This window comes from Hirundo rustica, chromosome Z (genome assembly GCF_015227805.2).
Source record: "Hirundo rustica isolate bHirRus1 chromosome Z, bHirRus1.pri.v3, whole genome shotgun sequence".
NCBI lineage: Eukaryota > Metazoa > Chordata > Aves > Passeriformes > Hirundinidae > Hirundo > Hirundo rustica.
The window spans coordinates 84510614-84522908 of record NC_053488.1 but is presented as its reverse complement, the minus strand read 5'-3'; the positions used below and the strand labels follow the sequence as shown (position 1 = coordinate 84522908).

At 41.2% G+C, this 12295-nt stretch overlaps 1 protein-coding gene and 1 non-coding gene across 2 annotated transcripts; both read left to right on the top strand.

Annotated features, from left to right (window-relative positions):
* The first annotated feature begins 1323 nt into the window (after positions 1 to 1323).
* Positions 1324 to 12295, top strand: LOC120765583 (P2R1A-PPP2R2A-interacting phosphatase regulator 1-like). Its single transcript, XM_040090596.2, has 10 exons — positions 1324 to 1760; positions 2081 to 2159; positions 3482 to 3538; positions 3907 to 3950; positions 4032 to 4086; positions 4314 to 4415; positions 5664 to 5752; positions 6281 to 6345; positions 8615 to 8711; positions 9751 to 12295. The coding sequence occupies exons 1-10, from the start codon at positions 1645 to 1647 to the stop codon at positions 9899 to 9901; spliced, it is 855 nt and encodes a 284-aa protein (XP_039946530.1). The 5' UTR covers positions 1324 to 1644; the 3' UTR covers positions 9902 to 12295.
* LOC120766013 (small nucleolar RNA U109) lies at positions 9528 to 9671 on the top strand. The gene has a single exon (XR_005704555.1). It is a non-coding gene; the product is annotated as a small nucleolar RNA U109 (small nucleolar RNA).

The window sequence follows — 12295 nt, the reverse complement described above, 5'->3', positions numbered from 1 at the left end:
TCAGATCCTGCAGGTGGCTTTTGTATTAAGAGAACCAGCATGTTTGTGAGATTTCTGTTCAGAGCTAGAAGTTTTGCTAGGAACTTTCAGCTGTATTGCCTTTTAGGCAATTATGGCCACAGAAAATGAAGGTATGGAAGCTATTCCAAGCTGTGAAATGCTTGTGCTGAAGCACTAAAGAGAATGGTGCAGGTTCTGTAAAAGTGTCGTATTGCTTTTAGAGAATGGTGGCAGTGGTGATTAACAGTATATTCCGTTAGCAGCTGCAGATCCTAATTTTCCAGTGAATCAGACTGGTCATAATTGTTAGAAATTAAGCAAAATTATGTAGATATTTACGTTCTCAATCTTTGCAGGAGATTGCAGTTCTGTATCACCTCACAGAAAGGTGTCATTACTGCCTGTCGCCAAACATAGAAAAATGGAGTCAGTCTTGATTAACAAAAAATGCAAGGAGGTACCATAATAAATATTAAGGTACAGAAACAAGAATTCTAATAAATTATCTAGAAGCATGTATTGTCAATCATTATAAAGTAAGAGAATATTTAATCTAGCCATGTTCCCAATTAAGATAGTTGAAATGTTGAAAAATCCTAACTTTTCTATCTAAACAGTTTCAACACCTAGTACTCTGGCAAAAGAACTGTTTTATCCCGGGAGAAAATGAAGATCTTTTAAAATTTAGTGCTTTCGGGGCTTAAGGGACAGACCCTGAAGCCCCCTGCATACATAACTATGTATGATGCAACTTATTGCAGAAAAATACTGTAAAGTAAGCACAAACTTTGATGCTTTGATCACTTGGAGTGGGTTTGCCCAGGCCAGTCTCAAACCTGTATACAGTCAAGAACTCGGATCACATCTCACAATTAATTTTATGCCAGATTTCTGAAAGCTGAGCAGACTCTCATTGCAGTCAAAGCCTTGGTACGTGCTTCAGCAGCTAGGGAAGGCTGGGGACAACACTGGGAAAGCCTGCGGAACTTAACTCGGAGAGCGCGTAATCCTGAAGATGGTTGTAAAACCTTTTCGCACTAAAACGGGAATAAAGGCGCCGAGTTTGTGGCCTGGCTGGGACTCGAACCCTCACCTCTGCCCAGACCGCGCCCTCGCCACGCCCCCGCGGCGCGCGCGTCCTAGCGACCGTTGCGGCGTTTCAAACACACACACGCTCCTCCCACAGCCAATCAGCGCGCGCAGCGCCCCCGGGGGCTGTCGGGAGCTCTCCCTCTGCCGAAGCAGTGCCGGGGTGTGGAGCCATCGCGCATGCGCCTTGCGAGACGGGAGGTGCTGCTTGCGCTCCGATCCCCGCGCATGCGCAGCGCGCGGTGGCGGCGGGCGCGGATCGCGGTCGGCGCCGAGGGAAGCACCGGGAGTCGCGGGAGCACTCCCACTGTGAGCAGCGGCAGCCGTACGGGCAGCAGCCGCTGAAGGAATTGGTCACCCCCGGGCCGCACCCGGGATGCGGCGCTGCTGCGGCCTCCCCCCCTGCCGGGCCCGGCGCGCCCCCGGGCTGAGCCCGCGGCGCCGCCCGCGGGGCCTGTAGGGCCGGGGTAGCGGCGGCCCGAGGAGCCGCGGCGGCCGCCGGCAGTGAATGGGCGCCGCGGCGGGGCGGGAGGAGCCGGAGCCGCCGCCGCCGCGATGGCTCAGGAGAAGATGGAGCTGGACCTGGAACTGCCGCCGGGGAGCGCCGCGGCCCCGGGCGACGGCGGCGGCCTGAGGCGGTCGAACAGCGCCCCGCTCATCCACGGGCTCAGGTGAGGGGCCCGGGGGGCTCGGCTCATCGAGCCCTGAGGCCGCCGCTGCCCGCCGGCCCCGCGGGCCTCGGCCAGGCCCGGCGCTCCCTCAGCGGCCTGTGCATCGTGTCCCTTGCCCCGCGGGGCCGGGGCCGCCGCTGCCCCCTTGTCCCCCCTCGGCTTACGGAAGGTGCTCGCCGCGCTCCCAGCAGTGCTCCTGTTCAAATAAAATGATGTTTTCAGCGCTCTGGACGCTGCAGCGCATGTCACAGCACTATGGAGCTTTAAGTAAAGCGTGCCCAAGAAAGCTGTTCACAAAACTTTGTTTTCTCCCCCTGCAGTGACAACTCCCAGGTGTTTCAGCCTTATGTGTTGCGGACTCGCAGGAACAGCACAACAGTTATGAGCCGTCATGGAATGGTGAGGAATCTTAAGCATGTCATGTTTACACACACCGAGGAGTAATTGGAGTAGAGAAATGAAGTTAAACTTGATTTGTATTTGCACCGAGTATCCTAGTAAGCTTCCAACCTGCAGAATAAGCACTTTTTCAACTGCAGCCTATAATGAAATAATACTGGTGTGTTGACTTTGTGTCCCCAAGAAGACAAGAGTAATTGACATTGTATGTGACTCCCCATATTAAGTGCAGTTTTAAAGTTAACTTAAGCCCGATTGTGTTAGAAGAGTAAGATTCTGTCAGAATTAAAAGTCTTGAAAGGGTATTTTACTCTGTTGTGAAAATGGTCGAGGGAGTCGCAGTTCTTTGTTGACCTGTTTGACATAGTGCCTTTTTATTGCAAAGGCAGAGCACTAGACCTCAGAAAATCACTGAAAGAAGAGGAATTTATTTGTTGCTCTCTGTTATAAGTCTGGTAGTGTACACTACTGCAGTTGTTTAACTTTTCAAAGATGTTGCATTTCTTTTTTTCTGCTGTCTCCTTGTCAAGTGAGAGATTTATGTGCTCCTTCCACTGCAATTTTTCTGTCTTGTTTGAGGGTAGTGAAGGTTAAATATTGCTTTTCTCAAAACCTTAAAGTCCCGACATAAGTTTCCTTTATGTCTTTTGTTCAGGAAAGGTGACAGGGATTTTTAGTTCAAAAGACTTTTGTTGTGAGATTTCTTAAGAATTCAGAACTTTTGAGCTCGTCAGCAGGTGTGACACTGGGCACACGGCCATCCTGAGTAGGGACCGTTGGCCCATTTATATGTGATGTTAGAGTTCCAAAGGAATGAGATGCATGAAATTACACACAACTGAAAAACTGCCGAAGTTAAGCTTCAGGGAGTGTTGTTCGAGACAGAGTTGAAGCACTGAGATTGCTCCTTTACAATCGGCAGCTGGTTGAGTAAGGTGCCCTCCAGGAGTTTGTCATATCTTGGGCAGTGGGGGATTGTGTAGCAATCGCAGTTTCATTTGTAGTATCTCCCTTGTCTAAGTGGCATCTGTAGCTATTTGTGTACTTGAGATGCTGAGCAGTGTCTGCCTGCAAGTCAGATCCGTGCCACTTGTTGAGTGAAACAAGGAATTTGTGAGTGGTAAAACAAGTCTTTTCTCTTGAAGGTTGGTGTTTGCTTTTTTGCAACATTGTTTGAGTCATCCACATGTAGTTGTGCAGCTCTACGCATTCTCAGGGAGTTCTCTATTTTGAGCTCCCTAAGAAAGTAGCTGGCGGTAAATAGTGTGTATGCAAGCAGTAATGTGCGATTTAATCATTGTGGCTGTCACTTTTTTTCCCAGTTCTTGTCATCATCTCCTATTCGTATTCCTAGCAGCCGACTTCATCAGATCAGAAGGGTAAGTGGAGTTTCTATCTGTGTATTCTGTAGCAGAATGAAAAGTGCTATATGATATTGAAGTACTTGCACAGTGGGGGTTTCTTCCCTATTCAGTTTTTCAAGTACTAAAGAAAATGGAATGTATCTTAAGACTTAATTTCAACAGGGAAGTGGCCTTGCAAGGCTTGTTGTGTTTAAGCTACCTTGCATTTTAGAAGTATTTCAGAGAAGCAATGATCTGGGACTGGTGGCTGTCCTGTCTTTCTGTAGTGGTTCTGCTGTTCATATTTCAATCCTGATGGCAAGTAATGGAATCACGAGTATTAGTTGAAGTACCTGTGATGAATCAAATGTTATGGGAAAACTTACAACGTTTATCTCTTGCAGGAAGAAGGAGTGGATTTAATGAACAGAGAAGCAGCACATGAAAGGTGAATATTACTGAAGGAAGGTGATAAAATAGCCAGAGTTATCCTCTTTTGTAGCTACTGATGGGGTTTTTTGTATTCTAGGGAAGTGCAGACAGCAATGCAGATAAGCCAGTCATGGGAGGAAAGCTTGAGCCTGGTAATCTTTTTATAGATGTTTCCTATTTAATTCTACTTTTACACTGAAATGATAAATTTAAGGGAAGAGAGGAATTAACTGTGAAAATAATTTAAGAAGAACTTAAGCTTATCTACTTTAGCTACTTTGTGCGTTAGAAGGTTGTGCTACTTTCCATTAGAAGGTTGTGCCTTGGATTTCAAGGTGATGTCCTTGCCCATGTTAAGTCTGAAACTTTGTATTCGCAGAGCGACAATGACTTGGACAAGTCTGAGAAATCTTTTTCCCCAAAGAGAATAGACTTCATTCCAGTTTCACCTGCACCTTCACCTACAAGAGGAATAGGAAAGGTAGGATAAGTGAAATACCAACCTGAGACAATATTTCAGAATTCTAGACCAAGCCGAACTGTCAAGATGTGTAACTTCACAAATTGTTCCGTAGTTTAAAAAAGCACTGAACAACACAACCAAACAAGCACTAGAATAGCTAAATCCCTATTCTGTTGATTTCTAAGAAATTATTGCCATCTGGGAGCCTGCAGAGTTTAAGGATGTTTTTGGTTAATGCTGTTTGTGCAGTGTTCAGGTGGGTTGGGTTCTAGGGAAGCTGGAAGAAGTCATGAAAATAATCATGGACAGGATCTCCAGGTGCAGAAGGGAGAGGATTTTGGGGAAGAAGCACCAAAATTAGACTGCAAATCTGTGTGGTGAGAGATGAAAATGTGTCCATCAGTTATGGAAAGGAAGGCACAAATGCACTTGGAAGGAGCGCTTGGATGTGTTGAGCTTATAGTGGAAACTGGTGGCAGATGCCAGAAAAAGATGTGGATGTTAGATAAACTAATTTTCCAGTGAGGAGTGGAAAACTGAAATGTAGCACAGAGAAGCTGGCACCTGGGTTTAAAGATGGGCTACTTGATCTTATTTTGCACCCTCTTGTGTGATTCTGCTTTTGTACAAAAAGGGAGCAATCTGTGTGGTTCTACCAGATTGGTGCATGTAACAGCAGTGTATGGGTGCTGGGTAAATGTGTTCCTGGGAAAACACTTTTGCTGGCAGCTGTTCCTGTACCTTTGGAATTCTGACTGTAAAGCACTAGCAGATAACTTGACAGAAGGATTTTTGTGTTTAGCTAGAAGCATTCATGGGCTAAGATTGAATTAGCTGCAGAATCACAGAGCTAAACATCCCATTTTATTCTGAAATACTGTCAGTTTTGAGGTCAGAGGTATTTTGAGTGAACTCAGCTTGATTAATAAGCCCCTTTAAGTCCTGAGTAGTTTGCTACTGTTTCTAAACGTGACAAAGAAGCAAAACAATTTTCTTGTTTAGAGAACAGGGTCTATATCAATTTTACTTCTCTTGTGGGTTTCTATTTTAGCTTAATCTGAGCAGAATTGCATGAGCCAGTATGTTTTTGTAAGTTAAATTCTAATACTTGTAAGATTATGTTTGATAATCTGCGTAATCTGTTGCTAGCTTTTCTTTAAGAATAAAAAGGGAATAGAAGAAGGGATGTTTGTTTTGAAGGGTGGGGTGTAACATCTGAGTGTTTTAAAGGAGAGTCTGACCTGTCTTCATCTGAACTTCTTGCAGCAATGTTTTTCACCATCATTGCAAATGTTTGTGAGCAGTAATGGATTACCTCCAAGCCCTATTCCCAGCCCAACAAGGCGATTCTGCAAGTAAGTAATGAGTTTCTGTTGTGCTAATACTGGCATTTAAGCCAAAGGTTAATTAAAGTTGCTGTTAAGGCATTAAAAGAGACTTCAGTTTTACAGCTGCTGAAGCATTGCGACATAAAAATGCTCTAAAAGTTCAACCTTTACCAGTGGCAGCTCTGTGTGTGTGTGCTCTTTATCGAGTATGTGCCAACTTTAAACTAGAATTGGTAACTTGAGGGGAAGTTCTCAGGTCTTTCAAATTAACTTTGTCTGCAGATTAGTTTTATGTAAATACACTACAAAAATTAGAAAAGGGTTGAAATGGGGCTGTGACTCACTACAGGAAGGAGAAAACCTTAGGAAATCTGTTACAACTTTGTGTGGCAGATTGTCTGCTCTAATAGGCAGCCTGTATTATCTATGTATATAGAATCCACAAGAATTCCAGTTGTGCAAGAAAATTTTGAAGACTGCTTCATATGCTGTGGTTGTGTTGATTTGATGCAAATTGGAACTGTACAGGCCTGACTCTCAGTATTCTCTTTTCAGCAGGAGAAGTCAAAGTCCAATCAACTGTATCAGGCCTAGTGTTCTTGGCCCCATCAAAAGAAAAGGTATGTGTATTTACCTTAGCAGATGTTTTAATATGGATGTAGTTTTCCAGCTGGATCTATTTTTTTGTTATTCTGTAAGTATAATGCATTTGTATCCACAGTGAAATGGAATTTGCCAGGCATAACTCAAAAATACAATGTAAAGTAGCTAGTCTAAAACACAGGAATAAATAACTTAAAAAACAGCTACTGTTTGACAGAAGCAAACTTTATTATACATCAAATTAAATGTCAGAGCTTACGAATGTTCATAACATTCCTGCAAGTACCGCTGAACAGTGCACACCCTTCAGATCATGTTAGGAATGTTGCTTATCATGCAGTATCTTCTAAACTTAGTACTGGATGTTTGTTTTCACTCTGAAAGTTCAGAAGGTGGGTGTTTAGAGAAATTGAATAGGTCAGTGCCCTTTCCTCCTGAAGGGGGAAGATGCATTCTTTCCTGGAACTGTTCCATGTTAGAGGTCTTCAAGTAACATCCCCAAAGAAATCTCCATAGTAGAACTGTAAGAATGAGATATTCTTAATATGTGCCTTTAGCTGTACTTACCCTTTCTGCCTTTTTTTTTTTTTTTCTTTTTAACTTAGCTGTTCCTAACTGCATCAAAAATGTCCTTTTATTGTACAAGACTTACATTCAGGCTTTGAGAAGTTACTGTTTGTTGCTTGGCTGTTTTTTTTTTTTTTTTTTTTTTTTAGTGCTGCTTGTTCTGTCAGTTAAAGAACATTGTCTAACTGATATTGATTTGACAAAGGAGAGAGACAAATTTTCTCATAGGTGTCAGTTTTCTCCTGACTTTTATTTTCTGTGAATTTTAAAGGCACTAAAATGGAACAAAAGTTTATTAAGCTAAATGATCAATAAGGAGTAAATATCCACACTTACACTTTATACAAATTGTAAAAACAGTGCAGGTAGAGAGACAGGCCTTTCTTCACCAAATCCATGTACTCCCATGGAGCATCTTTTACAAAGTGGAGATATGAGTTTTCCTTTTCTTACTTGAAATATCAAGGAATTTTCAAAATGCTGCCTAATTTTGAAATATCTAACCAATTTAAATGAACTTACTTTCTTTTCCTAGATATGTGGTCCTCTTTTTTTCTGAATTTTAGCTGTAGATTTATAATAGGAGAAGGAAAGCCATGAATTGAAGAACTTTTCAGCACCACAGGGAATTAATACTGGCGGACTCTGCAATGTGTTGTAGCACTACAGATTTGTCTCTGAAATTTAAAGTGTTACCTAAGTTGGTGTTTTGTTCATTTTTCTGCAAGACCGAGTATTTTATAAATGTTTTTTGTCTGTTCTGCTTGCTGGAAGCAATTATTCCTTGCCTTAACACAGGAATGTATCCCTGTGGGCCGAAGGAAGTGAAAATTTTGGAAGTTGCCAGTCTTCTATAAAATGTAGCAGTGTGATTCTATTGCATAATGTATAGACTGGTTTGCTGTAATGCTTAACTTCTGTCAGGTTTTCAAACTGATGCTGCAACTACTGCAAAGTGTAGGTCAAAGCCAGAAAAATTATTACCACTTCATGCTTTTTTTTTCCAAAGTAAGAATGAAAATATACTGTAGGTGAGAGGTTTTTGGGGTTTTAAGTTCATGGTATTTTCAAATGTCTGTTGTAGAGCAGCTATTAGTGAGCCAGCTCATTCTCACGGCAGATTATACTAAGCAGATTATATGAATTCTCCCCATCATATTTAATCTCTTAATGTCTGTAGATGGTTACAGGTACAAAGACAGTCTGATACATGATGAGTAAGTGGAAATGCTTTCACATGACAGATTTATTCCATTCAGCTTTTCTGTAAAAGTATACCCATGCATCAGAATTTGTTGTACAGGGGAGGGTGAAACTGAACCCAGCTGTCATTTTCATAATCACAACTTTAAACTTCATATTTTGACTTATGTCAGTTACCTCATCTCAGCTGTTTACTTAAAACTAAGTCTTGGTAATTAGTTTGCTTTAGATTATTTTGTCTGATTGTAGTACAAGTAGCAAGTTTTATGTCTTTGCGATCATTGTAGCCCCTCAGATACTGCTGAAGTTTCAGCTAGGGATGGAGTGGATGGTCTAACAACAGCTATCATCAAATTAATGTCCTAGCCTGGTGCTTGGTTGGCTGAATTGGAGAACTTATGTTACAAATGCAACCTTGGAGTGTTGTAGGTTAAACCTCTCTGTTATAGCAGACAAATATTAAATGGATATTCCAGAGACTCAAGTGAGTTTCATTATTTACACTGTTTTCCTTAGGTGAAATGGAGACTGAAAGTCAGCCAAAGAGACTTTTCCAAGGAACAACCAACATGCTTTCTCCAGATGTTACACATCTGACAGATCTCAGTTCATGGTAAAATATTTCATGTGCCCTGAAATGCCAGAACAGGGAATGTGCATTTATTGCAAACTTTCTAGTTTGTTTTTTTCCAGGAAAAAAATACTTCGTGTGTATCTTGTGGACGTGTATTAATGGGAGCTGTCCTGTGGTAGTGTCCTGTGACAGTGGTCCTTCGCCTTTGATCAATTCTTCCTGAACAGGCGCTACCCTAGATTTTGTGTATCAAAGCTTTTACACTGAATGTAATTGTTACAAAATCCCTGCTGATTCATAAGCAAAGTTAATTAGCTTCATCATTACAATATGTTGTAGGCAGTGGTCATACAGTATCTGTGGCACTTTGCTACATACTTACAAAATGTGTGTGAGTATTTAATGGTTTTTGCCCCTAAATTCATGATTTTCAGAGTTACCTTTCTTTATTGCAAGCATAAAATACGAAAATATTTTTCTGTTGAGTCAGATACTAAGTATTCAAAAATATCAGCTGTTATTACTATAATTTCAATTTACCTACAGACTTGAAACTGCCTGGATGGTTTTTTCTATGTTGCTTCCCCCTGAATTGCAAGAGCATCAATTTATGTGCCCTGTGGGATCTTGTATCTAGACTTCAAACTCCAAACACAGGAATTCTGTGAGGAAAAATAGATGTCAATCTTGCTTTGAGTAGTGCTGTGTTAAAGAGCATACCAGCTAATTAATGACATCTTTGCTGCATTGCTGATTAATTCATTATTTTTCCTTTACTATAAGCTTTTATGGTTTTATACTTACTTGTTGTCCTCTCCTTTCTACATCTGATTAAATTCAGCTTCATAATTTATTCTGCATGTTAAAAAAACCCAATAATTCTGCTCCCCATTCCCGTGAGGAGCATGAATATCTCTAACATGCTACAGAAAACAAGGAGTTTTCAGGGCTGCCAGTCTTGCAGTAAAGACTGAGTGGTAGTATAGGTCTCCTACAACTCCTGTCCAAGCAGGAAGCACGTCAGCTTTGTTCAGAGCCTCGTGCCCCTGCACTAAAGGACCTTTTTCCCTTTCCCCAGCCTGTCCTCTGATATTCTCGACGGGAGTAGCAGCAGTGTTGGCTCTTCCTCTGATTCCCTGACTAAAGGCAGCATCGCCACGGAGTCTCCAGTGACCTGCTCCAACTCCTGCTCCTCGTTCATTCTGATGGATGACTTCTCACCCAAGTGACTTTACCAAGTCCTGAGTCAGTGTCTGGCTGTGCTGTCCCCCTCCTGTACCCTCGTACAGAGAAATGAACTCTTGAACCATTCATATGAGGTTTATTAAAAGGAAAAACTGTTGTTACTGTAATCCTTGGCTACTTTCCAGTGATTTTTTTTTTTTTTTTTTTAATTTATCCATTTAATGGACATTGTAGACCATATTAATATCTGGTTTTGCGAATTTATTTTTTAAACAAGATGTCTGCTGATATTATACTAACTTTTGCTTCCAGGAACTTGCGTACACTTTTTGATTCCGGGAAAAGGTATCTACCTATTAGTGTTGCAATTTTTAGGAATGTACTTCTATCATTATCATGGTCACTCTGTCTAGGGAAATAACTTGGTTTGGAAGTATTTGAAAATACTAATTTATTCTCTGGCACTTCTACTATTGAGTAAAATTATTCTTGGTGGTTTTTTTTTTAGTCACTAGCTTCAAATTCCTTTATGGAAGGGAGAAAAAAATATTTTATTTTCTTAGTGCTGCTAGTCATTTTTATGAATTCATTTACAGAAGACCACATTGGGTGTGGAAATCTCACTCTATTACATTAAACTAAAAACCCCACAGCAAAATAACTAATGACTGTCACTTTTGCCATTGGTGAAGAAAAAATAATACTCTACAAACATGATTAAATTAGCTGCATCGTTCTCTTCCCAGGACATTTGTCCTAGATATTGTTTGAAGTAAGGTCATTATTCAGCAAGATTTGGCCAGGAAAAATTAATCCACACCTCGATCGAAGACATACAGTGCAGATAACTAAGTTAATTAAACTACTGTGTAGGAGAACCATGTATGGCACCATCGATGTCTCCTGTGGCATTGAGGTCATAAGTATTTTTGTGCCTTAGGGGACATTGTTACAAAATTATGGAATGTAAACCAGAGGGGTGGGTGGGGAAAGTCCTTTGTGTACAGCTTGTTTATAGAGTGCTTACCCAAGTCTGTCGGCGGCGGTGCTGCTTCCCTTAGTGTTCCTTTCTGAGGTGTGGAGGTGCTGGGGGCAGCCGAGGTGAGAGCCTTTGCAGCTGCTCTGGGCAGAGTTTGTCCCTTTGTTGGTCATGAGCAGAGCGAACAGCTCAGCAAATGTTCTGTTCCTAAGGAAAAGCTTTGGATTTGGATACGAGCTCTGCAAATTGCTTGGTGAGGGAGTTCTCTTTGAGCTCTGAGTAGTCTTGATACAGTACCTTGGTCAGTCTGAGGTAAGAACAGATATTTTACTTTTTAAAGACTAAAACGGGGCAAAATAAATCCGTTTGTAATCTACTGTGTTATGCTATTTATTATTTATAACTCTGTACAAAGTCTGTGGTGATGAATTATAGTATTTTTTTATGATTGAATAAGTTTTTTATGTTCAGTAATTGCTGGCTGGTTTGTATTTAATACGCAACATTGTCTGCCAGAATCATAAGCTTCCATTTTTGAATGTTTGTAACATAAATGCTTTTGTTACCTGAGAGTACAATTTGTGATCTTTCTGAAAGAAAATAGCACTGAATTTAAAGCAAGATTATGTGCTTTAGATGTGAGCACAATCTCTGGCAATATTGTCTGGCTAAAAGGGGAGGGAGGGAACCGTAGTTCTTTCTGTTCTGAAGAAGCCGTTTGGTATCCAGAAGACATGTACATACCAGATTATTTTTTAAAGTGTTTCCATTAAATTGTAAGAAGTACCAGAATGGGCCAACAGTGGCACTATTATTTGTATGATCATTTCCGCCTGTGGAGCATTAGTTCCCCACTTCAAATAAATGTGCATATTGTAAAATATTGTCCATTTTGCTGCCATTTTTAAATGAGCTCTACAGTATTGAATGTTAATTTTGTTTGTATATGTACAGTGCTATTTCTTGAATTTTTGATGTCTTAAGTCACTTAATTATTTTTTAATTCATGCCTGTATCTTCTCTGCCTTCTTGGTGCTTAAAGAAGGCTGCTTTTCCGTTTGCAGAATATTGATAAACAGTCTGTGATAAAATCCAGCCCTGTTACCTGTGCCCCAGTTCCCTTCTACCGTGCTTCTACTGGTACTGTGATGTGGAAATCTGAGCAAGGGGTGGCAGGAGGGGGAAACCTATTGCATGCTTTCTTAAGCCTGAGAAGAGCATAGCTATTGCTTAATTTTGGCTGATTTACCTGTACAATTGATGTATTCCAGATTTGTTTGTTAGTGGAGAGTCCTGTCTGAGTGCTGGCCTCTGTAAACATTCGAATGTAAGCTGCGTAAAGCGAGCGCACAAATAGCCACTCTTGTTACAGCAGTTTTTTGTAGTGTTCTGGCTATTCCCCACTCTTGGAAGGTCTTGTAGAAGACATTGCTCTTTTATAAAATATATACGTAATGCA